At 40.2% G+C, this 16,239-nt stretch overlaps 1 protein-coding gene across 1 annotated transcript; it reads left to right on the top strand.

Moving 5' to 3' along the window:
• The first annotated feature begins 10,378 nt into the window (after positions 1-10,378).
• LOC116721923 (uncharacterized) lies at positions 10,379-12,972 on the top strand. The gene is made up of 6 exons (XM_032565955.1): positions 10,379-10,384; positions 10,736-10,872; positions 10,954-11,047; positions 11,574-11,736; positions 11,910-11,977; positions 12,163-12,972. The coding sequence occupies exons 1-6, from the start codon at positions 10,379-10,381 to the stop codon at positions 12,499-12,501; spliced, it is 807 nt and encodes a 268-aa protein (XP_032421846.1). The 3' UTR covers positions 12,502-12,972.
• The last annotated feature ends 3,267 nt before the right edge of the window (positions 12,973-16,239 follow it).

A 16,239-nucleotide genomic window follows, 5' to 3' on the forward strand; every position in this document is an offset into this window, starting at 1 on the left:
GAGACGGGAAGCTTCATCCCACAGGAGAGCTTGGAGCTCCTCTTCACCAAACGGCGTCTGATCAGAACCGATCCTGGATTCTTTTCTTTCCAGACGGATCCAACAGGGAGGAGAAGAACGAGCGTCTGGGTTTCACTTCTGGGGGATTTTCTGTGATCTGACCTTCTGATCGTTGGGGTTTTTCCTGACATGAGGTTCAGACAGATGTCCAGGCCTGTCGCCGTCTCTCCTGTCCTCCAGCAGCTTCACGTTTCTCCTGCTTCATTAAGGCATGTTATGCATAAACAGAAGCTCAGATTTTAATGTCTCCTCCATCGGCTGAACAAAGAGTTGGCCGGTAGTTTTAGAATATCTCAGTAGTTTAGTTTTGCATAATTAAAGACTGCCATAATGTTTTAATAAGCCGACCCATCCGCAGTAAAAAGATCATAAACGGAGTCCCTTCATAAAATCTGTCATAAAAAGATAAACGGCGCATAAAGAATCGTTTCATGTCGGGTCTGTCAGTCTCACATCAACGTGATTTATAAAGGTTGTAAAGATAAAATAAGAAACGTGCCTCTGCAGTCAGAGCTTCAGGAAACTTTGATGGTTCCGGTCGAGTCGGGTCAGCGGGTCTGTTGGTGATGTAGAAACTCAGAACGCTGCTGAGTTTCCAGTCGCTTCCTCTCCGTTATAATATCACCTTTAGTTGATCGTAGAATATTTAATAGGAAAAGATTTCATGTCTGGACTGACCCATTCTGGTACCACTCTGGATGTCAATGGGCGACCCGTTCTTTCATTAACGCTGGTCGGTCTCTGCCTGGCCAAACGCTGGACTTCAGAGCCCAGTGGAAACCATCGTGTCTCTAAACGGCGTCTAAAGCTTCAGATTCATTTGTTGGTTTAGTTGAATGGAGATTTTATGTCATAAAACGCCTCAAACACACGAAACCACAGAAAACAAATGCAATAAAATCGCTGCATCTGCAGGAAAGAGAAGCTTAAATATCAAAAACAACAACAAATATAAAGTGATGAAAACTTGCTTTTCTGGAGGATTTAACTACATTAATATGCTGCTGTTTTATAATGTGGTTAAAGATATGAAGGGTAGAAAACCGTTTCTTTGTTCCTCCAACTTTCTTCTGGACGTCCCATTAAATCATCCTATTTACTGAGGGTCTGATTTGTTGGTCGACTCCCCCTGGTGGTCTGGAGGATTTCCATTTTGTGGAGTTAGCTTCATGCTTAATGTTGTTTTGGTATTTGTGGCGATTTAACTTTTATTTTTATTTCCTGTGATTGCAGGATTTTTTGTTTGCATTTGTTTTGTAGTTTTTCAGGAAGGAGAGATTCCAGTATGAGAAATATTAGGGTGACGTTTACAGGCCTGAAAACACCAACTTGCTGCAGGAGGGACTGGTGCGCTTCACCACAACAAGCAGCATCTCAACACGTCAGCCAGGACGGTGATGTTCGGAGAGGGTGATGTTCGGAGACGGTGATGTTTGGGGACGGTGAAGTTCGGAGACGGTGATGTTTGGGGACGGTGAAGTTCGGAGACGGTGATGTTTGGGGACGGTGAAGTTCGGAGACGGTGATGTTTGGGGACGTTGATGTTTGGAGACAGAAAATCTTCCAAATGGACGTTAGCATGAAACCAGAACCTGCAGCTCATCTCAAAGTCCTGATCTCGGTTCTACAAACCCGACTCAGTTCTGCCAGGAGGAATCAGACATTCAGGGAAGTCATACAAGAAGCTTGACTTCAGGATCATTTTGTAATCCCAACAGACCTACAGCAGGATTAATGTTTTCTGATTTAACCAGCAAACAGAACGGTTACGCATCTTTTTACACAGAAATGTTGTTTTTAGTTTGAATTTGTGTATTTTTAGTAAATCATCTGGAACTGACTGCAGACTCAGATTATTAGCTGATTATGTTTTGAAACATGGATATGAAACACAGGAGGTATGAATATGTGAGTATTTGTGGAACAAGCTGAGCTGCTTCACTGCTTCCATTAGAGAAACTGAGCACATCTCAGGATTTCATACAGATAATCCATTTCCTGCCTGGATTCATTCGCCTCCAGCCTGAGGAGGAAATCACTCCTCCCTCCATCTGTCACAGAGACGCCTCACTAATTGAAAACTGAGAGCATGAATCCCGTTAAAAATGTTTTCATCTCCATGAAACCTGTCTGATCACAAAAAGCTGAAAAACTCAATCAAGATGCGCCGCAGAGTTTCAGCCTGAACTCATCCTGCTGCTGGCGATTAACGGCTGAGACGATGAACACATGAATCAGCCTCTGATGATGACGATGACGATGATGATGATGATGATGACTGACGGCTCTGGATGGATTGTTGAAAACTGAAGGTGAGATAATGACTCAGGTTGTTTATTACAATCAGTTTCATTTTCATAACAATCAAAATGTTTGCAGGTTAAATTTTGAACTTCAGTTTCTCTTCCTGTGGTTTAACATCCATGTTGATGGTTCTGGTGTCGACCAGAGAAAAACACGACGGATCCTCAGAGCTTCACTGCGGCTTTCAATAACTTTAAATTAAAAATGAAAAATGCTAGCTTTAACCGTTTGTCTTATGCAATAACATTTACTAACAGGAATCATTTTTATGAAGCTACATGCTGTGTTGATGTCTCTATTAACTTTTAATATTTAATTGAAGAAAATGCATCAAACCTGAAAACTAAACTACAGTTGTTCTTTATGAGTTTAAAAATCTGAATGAATTTCCTGTTTTTGGTCCCAAAGAGACCAGCTGTGCTGCTGACATCAGGTGTCACTGCAGACTGGACCCTGGAGGCCCGGCCGTCTCCTTAAGACTCAGATTCCCGAGTTGCTCCTGAACGTCACAGAAAACCTGCTTTATTTTGAAAAGTCTAAACCAACTTGGTTTGGTTTATTCTAGAGGCAGAAGTGTTGCTTTGCAGCAAAAAGGTTCTGGGTTCTGCCAGAGGAAGCCGGTCTGAATGATGGAACCAACGGTACCGCCTGAACACCGGGTCCGTTCCAGGAACGCCTCTCATTTAGATGAACTAAGCCAGAAGGTTATTAAAGGTTACAAAAAGTGCATCTCTGAGATGAATCTTGCTGATAAATGTTGAACATCACTGAGGCTTGTGGATAACCAACCGTCTGTTTTTTATTTTTCTCCAGTCATTCTGGAAACACAACATGATCACTCTTATCGTTTTGCTCTGCGCTGGATGAAAAAGTCTTTTCAGAGAAACTGTCAGACCTCCAGGGTTCTGACAGGAAACACAGAGAGCTGAAGGAGGCAGAACTTTGTGTTTTTATCACATAATAACCAACAAAATGTTTTTCCCCTCTGGCTGGGCGGCTGGGCGGTCTGGGCGGCTGAGCGGTCTGGGCGGTCTGGGCAGTCTGGGCGGTCTGGGCGGTCTGGGCGGTCTGGGCGGCTGAGCGGCTGGGCGGTCTGGCCACGATGGAGAGAAAAACACTCATTTAATCATAAAGCCTTTTGTTTCAGCTAATCGTTGCTCCTTTTAAAGCCATGATGGGAATCAATACTGATCAATACTGATCAATGTTATTGGATTAATCAGCAGCAGCAGGATTCCTGTATTTGCTGTACAGTCCTGAAGGCAGCATGGGTCATAGGTCATAGGTCACCCCGCCCAGCGTCTCGCTCCGGTTCCTCCTCCAGGTGACGTTCGATTGAGCCGCGGATCACAGAGCCAGTTTACCAGAGCAGCTGGTATCGATCCGACCCGTTATGAAGTCCACTCAGTCGCCCACGCGGCGATCAGGCAGGACGGACCAGATGAAGGAAGGTAATCACACGGCCGGAGAGCAGAGAGGCTCAGAGGGCTGAGAGCTGCAGCTCGGTGATAACTGGAAACAACCAGACGGTTTTATTTACGGCCAGGCTGTTGACCGTCTGAACCCAGTCCATTTGGATGAAACCAGTTCAGACACTTTATCTATCAAAGATTCCTCAGTGAATCCCGACAGAAACACGATTCAGGCGTTAAACGCCATAAACTGCAGGACATTTTAAACAGTTTCACTGTTTTGCTGTCGTTATGATGACATCATAACGTAAAATATGGACATAAATTTAGATTTGGACAGATGGAAACCGTCTGCCTGGTATCTGCTGACATTATGTGACCCGTCTGCAGATCGTCTGACCTTTCATGACTCTGGTTCAGAGTTGTTCTCCTTTTGTCGGCCATCTGGAAGCGTTGTGATTGGCTGAATATGAAAGCATGAACAGGCAGATTGTCCTGAACTGTAAATGTCCCAATAAACGTTTCACATTGTTACAGAGGCTGGAGCTCTGATGCAGCCTGTAATAAAACTGACTGGATTTCAAATCTGCCTCTACATCAGTAAAATGAAATCACCAAACTTTGGCATTTCCTCATCCGTTCCCTCAGCCTTCATCCATTTCAGCAGTAATTCGGATTCTGGGATTTTCTGAGAAATCTTTACGGAAAAAAGAATCGACTTTCATGTTGAGGAATTTCTGATCCTTGAAACTTAACTTTAAAAACTCAGTTTTAAGTTTAAAAATTAAATTCTCTTTACGTTATTAAATAATCTTGATGTTGGTTGTTTCGGTTTTCAGGTTGGAGTTTCACTAAAACAGTGAGACCGGTTTATTTCTACAGGTAAACTTTAATGTGGAAGATGCACCAGAATGTCTTGAATAATTGGAAATAAATCCAGGTTTTATTTATTCCCCATTTTTATTTAATGTGAACCGGATCTGGTCTTTAACAGCCTGGTAGAACCAGGCAGGTCTGACCCAAATCGAAGGCAGGAAAACAGCATAAACTGAGCCAATGAATTCATGTCACTTTACATTAAATCCCATTTCTGTGGTGGCAAAGTGCTGCATAATAAATGTGAGGCTCAGAAGTGTCTCATTAAGGCTGAGTTGACCCTGATTAAATCAACGTCTGCATTAAAAGCTTTCTAAACATCTCAGCCTCTGATGAGAATCTGTTCGGTTGGAGCCGCCTGGCAGTAAGTGATGCTGACAGCTGCAGCATCGCTGCAGCATAGCTGCTGCTGCAGCGGCGGCGCCACTCATCAGCCGCCCAAGGACGCGGCGGTCTGTCTGGCTGGATACCAGAACCGAACGGAGGAGGAGAAACTGTTGAATCACGTCAGAACTGTGAGGTTGATTCATTTAGATTAAAAAAGTCTCGTCGTTTCTCAGTTTGACAGTAAGAAAATGAAACCAAGCAAACAAACTTCACAGCTGGACTTTAGATGTTCAGTTCATAACCTGAAATTATGAGCAAGTTATGAGCTGAAGCAGCTGAATTAAGATTAAACATGTGATTTAATCTCAGGTTCAGTAAACCAGGAGCTCACAGTTTCTGTCTGCAGCTGCACTGTTAATGATGAAGATGCACATGGGCATGATTGTTTGTTGTATATTTTATTTTGTTTATTTTGTTTTTTTTTGAGATTGTTTCATCCCATTTTGTTTTATTTTCCTTTTGATTGTTTTTAAAGTCTGTTCGAAATAAATAAATGAATGAGCCACAGAACTGTCAGAGACATCGATCACCGATCAATACAGCCAATAAGAGTTTACCCCAAACCAGTGAAGACGAACTGGTTGAGCTGCATGAGGCCGACTGAGGAGACGACGTTGAAGCTGTTTCTGTCTGCAGAGGATCAGAAATGACAGAAAATAATGGATACAGAGAAACACGGAGAACGCACCTTAACCTGCTTCTTTTCACACACAAGTAGAGACAGAAGTGAAGTTTAACACTCGGCTAATGAAGCCGCTCCATGCAGCATTTGAATAAACCTGGATTTGACATTTCACCGCTAATATCTGAGTCCCTCATTCCAGTAACTGTTTGACTGTCAGAGCGGCTTGCATGCTGAGTGCGTTTCCCAGGAACGTGGCGGAGAGGAAAACCTGGGAGAAACGTCAGGCGTGGGAGGACAGTTCCAGCCGGAGCCATTGTTCTGAAGCATAATGAGAGCAGCTGCTTTTAAAGTCTGAACAAACCGGGAGATCAGGCAGAGCAACGTCTGAATGATGATGAGCTGCAGGAGCGCCGTGACATCCTGTCAGAGAACATCCGGCATCCTGAGCTCACTGAGGTTCATGTTCATCCAGCAGGAGGCAGACAGACACCGGAGCCACAGAGCACCAGGCAGGAACAACAAAACCTCCCAACGTCTGATTCCTGCTCAAAAGGCAGCAAACTTCTCCAGTAAATGTTGGTTTCACTGCATGAAACGCAACAAGTATAAAAACTATCAGCTCATCCACCGTCTGAACTAAATTATTTATTCATGATTTATCTGAGGGAGGATGCAGTTTATCTGCAGAACGATTGTTTCTGTTCCTCTAATGAGTCCAAACTTTAATTCATTTGGTTTTATTCACATTTCAGCCACTGAGATTCCAGCTTTGATAATGAAACCAGAGCAGAGACCAAGTCTCTAGTTTTAATAGTTGTGCAAATGTATATTCTGCACAAATAAAATATTAATATTTTATTGATATTGTATGATATTTTAATATTTAAGCATCTTAACTTTTAACTGTATCAATTCTTTTAACAGACTAACAATGTTGAAAAAGTAAAACTGAAAAAGTCAAATGTTCCTTATTGTTGCATCTCTTTACTAAGCTTCAGTTGCAGGCAGCCATTATTTACTCACAGAAGATCATAACATTATGGTTTCTCTGGTTTTTGCAATAATCCATAGAGAGATGTCCATTTTACAAATAAAGAGACCAAAACAAAGGGCTTTGTGTGAGAACCGTTTGGAAATGTGCAAAATACAATAAGTTCAAAGTGAAACCGTCCTTCTGCTGTTTCTCAGCTACCTTAACACACAGCCACAGTCAGCTAGCATTAGCATTAATTAGCCTTCAGAAAAATGTCCCCAGTCAGAAACCAGCATCACGTGATTCGCTGGTTGACTCTCCATTCAATAATCTCTTCAACTCTTAAAGGTGAACAATATTTATGCATCAAAATACATTTTTACTGACCTGTGATGAGACACATGTTTAGCTTTCATTAGCATCCAACAGGAAGGTTTATTCTTCTTCTGTGTCCAATTTTCTCTATGTGACAGGCGCCCCCTGGCGGTTATATGTGGCATTGCACCAAATAACTGAAATAACAGTGAACAACTTACAATGAGAAAAGAAGAGTATAAAAGAAAAATTATGTTGAGTTGCCTATTTTTATACTCTATCTATCTATCTATCTATCTATCTATCTATCTATCTATCTATCTAATCCAGGGGTCTCAAACTCGCGGCCCGCGGGCCAACTGCGGCCCTCGGCACGATAGTTTGTGGCCCCCGCCTTAATATGAAAGTTTAATGTTAGTGCGGCCCGCGAGTTTGATATAATTGGCACTTTTCAGTGTTGTGTGCAGAGCTGGACGAACTTACCAATCACGGTGGAGTATATTGCTCTCGGGGGCGGGACATCGGCCGGGCCTATTTGCATTTTCTATTTGTCATTATTTGCATGCGGTACATGCGCAATTTCCGCGGCCGCTCCCGCTTCACGTGCTTCAGCATCCAGTCTAGACCTGGAAGTTGCTGATCAGTGTAACGTATTAAGGTTAGGCGCTGTAACGCTTGGGTTGTGTTTAAGGGAGGAGAGGAGGCGGCAGATTCATCAGGACGGTCAAAAACTCCCAACCACACTGGTACTGGGAATTCCACAGTGTTGTCCTTTAATAAATACGCTCTTCACCAACCTTACAAAGCCGGTTGAACGGCTGCTATATTATCAGACATGAACATTAAGCAGCGTCCAAACAACCCATAACATTACTGAAAAGTTAGGGAGCTAACATGTCCGGCTAGCACGTTTCTCCCACGCTCTCTACAGAGAAGCCGTGGCGCATACTTGTGACGTCATTAGCAATACTAGAGTATCTTAAAGAGACACTACACAATTACGGCTGTTACAGCGCCTGACTACGGCCAAATATGGTAATAGGCCAGGGGTGGGCACTCCTGGTCCTCGAGGGCCGGTGTCCTGCAACTCTTAGATGTCTCCCTGGTCCAACACACCTGAATCCAACAGCTGAATCTCCTCCTAAGTGCAGTCAAGTTCTCCAGAGTCCTGTTAACGACCTCATTATTTGACTCAGGTGTGTTGAAGTAGAGATGCATCTAAAAGTTGCAGGACACCGGCCCTCGAGGACCAGGAGTGCCCACCCCTGTAATAGGCAATCAGAAAGGTTCTGCTGAGGAGGCCGTGTGTGTGAATGCGGCCCAGCCTCACCCAGACTCTACCTCCAGCGGCCCCCGGGTAAATTGAGTTTGAGACCCCTGGTCTAATCAGTCTGATTCAGATGAAATTCTCTCAGTTAACCAGCAGGAGGCGCTGTGGCGCTGTTGGTTTGCTCTTTGAGCTCATAAGGTGATTTCAGCAGAAAAAGGAGCAGGAAGCCATTTTCAGACTGTTAGTGATGAAGTTCAGAGACCAAAGAATCAGGAACAACATGAGTTATGATTTATTACAGAGGAATTATTACACATTATCATGTAAATATCAGTATATTTTTTACCTTTGTTCTGCTGCCAGGTTGTTTTTTTTTACAGCTGTCAGAATATTGGAGCTTTTCGTCCATTAATTCACACAGAGCTGCAGGAGGTGAAAGACATTTTCAACCCACTCACGTCTTTTCTTTTCTCTAAGTCAGGAGTTCCTGAAAGCTGCAGGAAGCTGAGCATGAATCCAAAAACATTCACAGAACAAGGAGCTGGAGGAGGGAAGGTGACATGAGCTGGAGAGCAAACAAACAGCAGAAGGTGGATTTATTCTGGATCAGCTCAGTAAAATCTGCTTTAAGTTTCTTTGTGTTTCAGAGAGCTGAAACGTGCGTCGTGCCGGGGTTTACTGGTTTCATCCCTCCTTTAAAATGGTCCCAGCAGGACGGGCTCAACCGCTGATTAAAGAGTCAAAAATCCATCAGATCAGCCAGAAACCCTGGAAGCTGAGCAGGGATCGCAGCAGTTAGTCTGAAGTTACTTCATCCATGTTCAGATGAGAATCCAGCGGCAGGTTGGGATCCCTGCAGAAAATCAGCTGAAGCTTCCTGAGGGCTGAGCATCAAAATAAATCTGGACCTGCTGGTTCACAGAAACATCTTCATCACACATGCAGCTCGCACCAAATATTCAAGACTGCAGCCACATGAACTGAACATTTGAAATGAGAAGCGAAGCAAACAGCCAGACGACTAACACACAGCAAAAACTAGAGAGTTAAAATTTCAGGGTTAAACGTGTCAGAGTTAATTTTAACTCATTAAGTGTTTTTTTAACATTTAGCGATTTAAATTATGCCCAGTGTTGGAGTTATTTCGCAGAGTTAATTGTGTTGGTGTTGAATCAACTCTGCTGGGAGGAAAATAAGCTCCTCCCCTCTGCTTCACAGTCTTCGTTTGCGTTCAATCTGAACACGGCTCCATTTTGTTCATCTCCTGTTCTACACGGTAAGTGTCCAACTTACTAAATCTTTTGTCCAGCACTATTACATTGACAGAGTGAGTGATTTGACTTTTTCTACTAATTACCACATAATTGAAAGGCAGCTGAATATATCCATTTTGCAACAATTTCACACAGTGTTAGCTAGTAGCCCACGTGGTAGCTAGTAGGACTTACACCTGATATTATTATCATGGTAATTCTTACAAAACATATTTTGTCGGACCATATACTCGTGAAAAACATACTTTTATTTTTTTGCCGTTTAAAATGATAATTTTGGCCTTGTGAATGTAAGAGGTAACGGCTATTAGCTTCCGTGGAACATCAATGAGCCGAAGTCACGTGCCACAAATAGCAGAGGAACGTTACTGTGAGGTGAACTCTTGACCTATACCTTATTTTGCTTTGTCTAGGTTTATCCCATGCTTAAACAAAATGCTGATCCATGTAAAGTATGGCGACCTGCAAAAGTATGTGAAGTTGGAGGAGGTCGAAGGGCTGTTTGACTTTAATCAGTTTCATGAGAAAGGTTTGTTATTTATTTAACATCTGTGTGGGGCATGGGCATTATTCTTTTCAATGTATGTCTATTTAACACATATTTTACACATTTGTGGTAAGTAAAAAGAGTAATCAATTGTATTTTCATTAATATGTTTCATACAAATCACATGATCAATATCAAGTAACTGTTAGTTTAAAAAATCCAGCTAATTACAGAATTGGGCTCTAAATCTTGCCTCGTTTTTTCAGTCATTGAACGATTTTGCCTGCCACCTGATGGCAAAGTTACATACAAAGATGCAACAGATACTGAAGTTGACGAAGAAATATTCAGTGACCTCCTTAGACAAGGCAATGTGGTACTGACGGTTTTCTGCTATGATGGTGAGATAACAAAGCAAATTAAATCAACTGTTATACAGATTTTACCAAAGAATGTCACTGATGTCTATTGTCTCTTCCTTCAGAGTTCTCAGAATGGTCATCTGCTTCTGAGTCTGACTCGAGCTTCAACTCAAATGCATCAACATCAACAATACTAATAGATGAGATACCACGCAAGAAGCAAAAAACTGAGAATCCTAATAACTCAGTGTCTGCTAAGAATGTAACAATATTTTTTTTCTGCTTCTAAATTCTGTTTTGTATGCCCAGACATGTTTTGTCCTATTTTGGTAATCTGCATATTGCATATTTCCTGTTTTGTTTTCCTTTTTTTTATTATTAATTTTATAGCTGGTTGAAGGTGTCCTACAAAGCAAGTCTGGTGGTGAAGAAATTTTGCAGGAGTATGAAACTACAGAAACCCTAACTGATGCCACAAGAAGACAAATGGTGAACATATTGGTGGCTGACATGATTGATAAACATGGGTATGTTTGTTTTTACACTATTTAATTTATGTATAATAATTGAAAAAAATGTTTAATCACCAATTTAAAATCTGCTGTTAGGCACCTCCCTACTAAAGCAATCAGAGAGAAGTATGCCTTTGGAATAGTGACACTCTTCCCATCCCTCAAGGATCCATACACCAAAAAAGGCTATGTAATGTTTTTTTTTTGTTTGTTTTTTTCTACAATCAAACATGCTCTTTTATTTTGTGACTCAAAACTGTGATTTTGCATTTAATTTTTTTTCTTTTTTTTAGGAGCACTTTTATGACGCAGCAAGCAGCACTGGATACATTTCATGGCGTCTTAAAACGGTCCAAAGGAAGATTCAAAGAGGATCTCTTGTGCCACTAAGTAGCACCAATTACATTTCATCTGGAGGCCCAAATATACAGAGAACTGTGATTGTTGAAAATCAGCTTGATGGGAATGCCTGCCAGGAGGCCATATCTCTGCTTAACCACACCACAGACAGGTCCGTGATCTTTCAGAAGATGAGAGAGACTTTTGAGCACCGTCACAAGCTTATTAAAGATGCCAGTGGAACAAATGATATTCTGACAGCGTTCAAGAGGTTCCTGGACACAAAAGGATTGGTAAGTGTTCAAGTGAGTTGTTAAAGTCTTTAAATGTGGATTTTTACCTTGTTATAATGGTTTGATTTCTACATGTTTTCAAAGATTGATCAAGACTTCAGTCTTCTATTCAATGAAGAAACCTCATCCAGACTGCTGCAGAAGTGGGATGTGTTCTTCAAACCAAATGTCATCAAGGAGGCTAAGCGTTTCACTTCTACACCTGAGTTGAAAAGTTTGGTGCAGTCAGCGGAAAGTCTTCAAAGTGATGACCTCGCTAACACATCTAGTAAGTACCTAGATCTATCTAAAGATAGTTGACTGTTCAGAGTACTCATAAAGTTCTGATATTATATCTGAAAACTTTTATAAATTTGTCCTCAGGCTATGACCAAGAAATGGCCTCGCTGTTACTTCTCTTACATCTCCTTCCACCGCAACCAGGAGGACAGAAGTCTCCAAAAATCAGTGCAAGTGATGCAGTTGAGAGACTTGTTGTCTTTCATAAGGTAATTGAAATTTAAAATATGCAAAATTATTTGTCTTTTTCCTTTTATAGACATGCATAAATACAGATGTTTGAATGACAGCTTTGAAGATGTCTGGGCATACTTCAATTTATTTTTTATGTAACATGTATCGTAAAGCTGTATGTTTTGTTTCTTATGTTTGGTGTATATTTTTTTAATTTTAGTCATGCTGCAGTTTAGAGGAGCATCTCCGGGGTCAACGGGGTCTGCAGCCATACCTCCTTGCTGTTGGGCGTCAGAAGAGCAAGATTGACAGCTTCTACATCGTCATGGATAAGTGCCTCATCCCATGCCAGACAAACGGTTCTCTTGGAGCATTTGATGAGCTATTCAAAGCACATTTTGTGTTTAATGTCTCTTATGATGCTGCATTGATGAATTTCTACACATTTCTGCAGACAACAGTGTATAACATTGACGTGGGCAAAATTAAGGAATCGCCCAGAGTTAGGGACATGAGAGCAAGGCTGCTAAACCAGTCCCTTGTGCTCTCTTGTGAGTAAGTCAGGCTAAAAAATGTTGACCTGTTTTATGTGTCAAAAACTGTATCCAAGCAGCCAGAAGTTGATTTCACATTTAAGACTTGAACATAGTTATTGTCCTGGACCAAAATTCAAATTGTTATGTTCTCAGCGTGGCTGCAGGCATCAGTTTCTGACATACACAGGTTTTCGAAAGCATCTTAATAATGTTCATAGCACTGTTCAGCAAATTTCACAAAGTTCAGCTATTCCAAGTTCTTCATCTTGTAATACAGTTGTGACATGTCAAACAGATGTTTTGGATGACCAGTTAACCCCTTTAAATCAGTGCTGTTCTTCTGATTCTTCTCATGAGAGCATCTCCTCACAGATTTCTACAGATCAAACTAAAGAGATGTGTGCATCAATAGTGGCTAAATTACAAGGCAGTGGAATCTCTGGCAGTCTAGTGTCGTCAATTGTGGGGGATTTAGAAGAACTAACAAACAAGATTCACTTAAAAGCAAAGGAAACGGCTATATCTGCATTACCCAAAAGTGATCCCAACATTTCTGTGATAAATGAGTCATTTGAACAATTTGAAAACCCATTCACAAACCTAAATACAGAATGGAAGCGAAACAAATATTTCAACCTTAAATGGGGTGTTGTTGAGCCTGTGGAGATAACACTGGGAGTAAGATATGATAGTAGGTGGAATCAGAAATCTGGTACATATGATCAGGTACCTGTGAAGGATACGTTTGTATATGTGCCGATATTGGAAACATTGCAGTTCATGTGCAGAAATCAAAACATTTGTGCTATAATTAAGAAAGAATATGGATCAGAGAAAAACACTTACACAGACTTTTCTGATGGAAGCTATTATAAAACACATCCTTTGTTTTCAACAAAAAAAGCTGCATTACAAATTCAAATATTTTATGATGATTTTGAACCAGCCAATCCCTTGGGCTCAAAACATGGAATTCACAAGATTGGCTGTCTCTACTTTGTTCTAAGAAACCTGCCTCCTAAATTTAATTCAGCTTTAATGAATATTCATTTGATATCGCTATTTCATGCACAAGATCTTCACAAATATGGTTTTGATTCTATTCTGGAGCCATTAATGAAAGACCTAAAAAATCTGGAAAGCCAAGGCCTTAGTCTTCCATTTTCTGATGAACCAGTATATGGCACAATATCCCAAATCACCGGAGATAATTTAGGGATGCACACAATTCTTGGTTTTAATGAATCTTTTAGTAGTCACTACTTTTGTAGACTTTGTTTAATAGAAAAAAGTGACTGTCAAACTGTATTCAGTGAGGATGATCCTAAGATAGTACTTAGAGAAAAGACACATTTTGAAATGCTTTATAAATCTCTTAAAGAAAACCCACAGCTAAAGTCTTTGTATGGTTTGAAGAAAGAATCTTCACTGAATTCATTGAGTTATTTTCATGTTTCTAACAATTATTCCTTTGATATAATGCACGATCTTCTTGAGGGTGTTGCTCAGTATGAGATCAAATTACTTTTTGAATATCTTACTCAAAACTTCATATCACAACAAGATTTACTTTCCAGGATTTATAGTTTTGATTATGGGTATTTAGAAAGAAAAAACCGTCCCACAAAAATTATTTTGGAGAGTGCTGGAAATAGTATAGGCTTGAATTCTGTTCAGACATTGTGTCTTGTCAAAAACATTCCACTTTTGTTTGGGGACATTATTCCTACAGGAGATAAAAACTGGTACTTGTTACTGTTGTTACTAGAAATAATGAACATTGTCTTTTCTCCTATTCTCACTATGGGTATGACGATATATTTGAAGCATTTGATTGTTGAACACCATAGACTCTTTAAGTTCTTATATCCACATCGAAATTTGATACCTAAGCATCATTTTATGATCCATTATCCATCTTCCATTAGGAAAATAGGTCCATTGTTACATATGTGGTCTATGAGGTTTGAGGCTAAACACAAAATGTTTAAAGAATATTTTAAAAACTTTAAAAATATAACCAAATCACTTGCGAAAAAGCATCAGATGGCCATAGCTTATCATTGGGAAACAATAAGTATTAAAGAAAATGAGCATGGGCCTCTCAAACCATTTTCACTTAAAGATGAAGATGTGGTCAACAAAGAAATGCTTCAAATGATTTCATCAGGAGATGTTTTTTCAACCAGCTGGGTTAGAGTTGAGGGTGTTGAATACAGACCAGGACTTGTTGTTTGCAGCACAATTCAAGATGAGATGCCAGTGTTTTGTCAGATAAGTGATGTACTTTTAGTTGACAATACCTTTCTTTTGTTATCTAAACAGCTATTCACAGAAACATTTGATGATCATCATCATGCTTTCAGGATTGTTCAAAGTGAAGAAAGGCATTTAGTAAAAATCCCTGAACTTAAATTTCACAAGCCTTTTGATATTCAAAACTCTTATGGCGTTTCAAATGAATGTTTGTTCATCGTACCACAATTTAAAATGTTGGAAACACAGCTGCAAAAATAAAGTGTTCAAAATTGATGTACTTGTGTCAATTGTTTTTCTTAATAATTATTATAATTAATCATAATTATAAAGTAACTTTTTTTGGAGTAAATAACACTTGAAAGTGTTAAATCAACACTAACAAAGTGGTACATTTTGTTCTTGGATCAGTGTTATCCATTATATCCCACAGTGTTAAATGAACCCTGTTTTGGGAGTTAAATAAGTAACTCTGATAAAGTGTTAAAATTTTAACTATATTGAAAGTGTTAATTTAACTCTGAAGAGTGTGGACTATATAAACACTGAAAAAGTGTTAAAATCAACTCTGTGGGAGTTAAATTAACACTGGACTTTTTGCTGTGCAGGAAGTTGGTGCTGAAGCCTTTTCCTGCCTGGATGGTGCACAGGTCAGAGGTCAGCTTCTCAGAATGAACTGGAAGGGAGAAAATCAGCCAAAAAGAAAAACTAGAGGTGTGGAGAAATGTTAAATAACCTGCAGTTAGTAAATTTGTAAGTAAATTTGTTTAATTCTGCCATAACAGTTGACTTTTCCTGCTGGTCACAGAGAAAAGAGCTTGATGTTCTCAGCTTTGATTCATTTCCTCTCTGCTCTGACTGCAGTTTTATAACAAAAACTTTACATTTCTGGATATTTTGTTGAACAGATTTAATGCTGTGAAAGTAAAAATAAAATTTAAACATTGAATTTTTATTACAGTTTCATAAGATGTACAGTTTGAGACCTAAAGATAAAAACTGTGCCATTAATTTAAACCAAACTCAAAGGTTAATAAAGGACCAGTTACAGCCAGGATGAGGACATAAAGCAGGTCAGCCTTCATTTAAACACACACTGTGTCTAATTCTCTTTTTACAGTCATTTGAAGCTGGTTCATAATTTGTTTGAATGATTTTTCATGATAGTTTGTATTTTTCTGCGGTTTGAGGTGAAGCAGACTCGGGCCAGAATCCTCACATATTGACTGAATCTTTCGAGTTGTTCATTAATATCTTATTATCCTGGGTTCTGCTGAGGCTCAGTGAAAATCCCGCCTGGTTCCTCTGATCGGAGGAACAGCAACAAGATGGCCGTCACGTTCAGCAGCAAACATGGAGGACACTCAAACAGGAAGAGGTTGGAACAAACTGCATCACTTCCTGTCGTGTAGATTTCATCACATTCATGGGATTCAAGAGGAGAAAGTTGAAGCTGTGAGGCAGACAGGAAAAGTTCTGCCTGCGGTAAACTGGGTCATCCTGAA

The sequence above is a fragment of the Xiphophorus hellerii genome, chromosome 6, assembly GCF_003331165.1.
Source record: "Xiphophorus hellerii strain 12219 chromosome 6, Xiphophorus_hellerii-4.1, whole genome shotgun sequence".
NCBI lineage: Eukaryota > Metazoa > Chordata > Actinopteri > Cyprinodontiformes > Poeciliidae > Xiphophorus > Xiphophorus hellerii.

Bases quoted from the DNA above. Each gene is read 5' to 3' on its own strand.
- LOC116721923 (XM_032565955.1), top strand. The intron at 10,873-10,953 runs GTATGTTTGTTT...ATCTGCTGTTAG, and splicing joins GACATGATTGATAAACATGG to GCACCTCCCTACTAAAGCAA. The intron at 11,737-11,909 runs ATGACCTCGCTA...TTCCACCGCAAC, and splicing joins AGCGGAAAGTCTTCAAAGTG to CAGGAGGACAGAAGTCTCCA.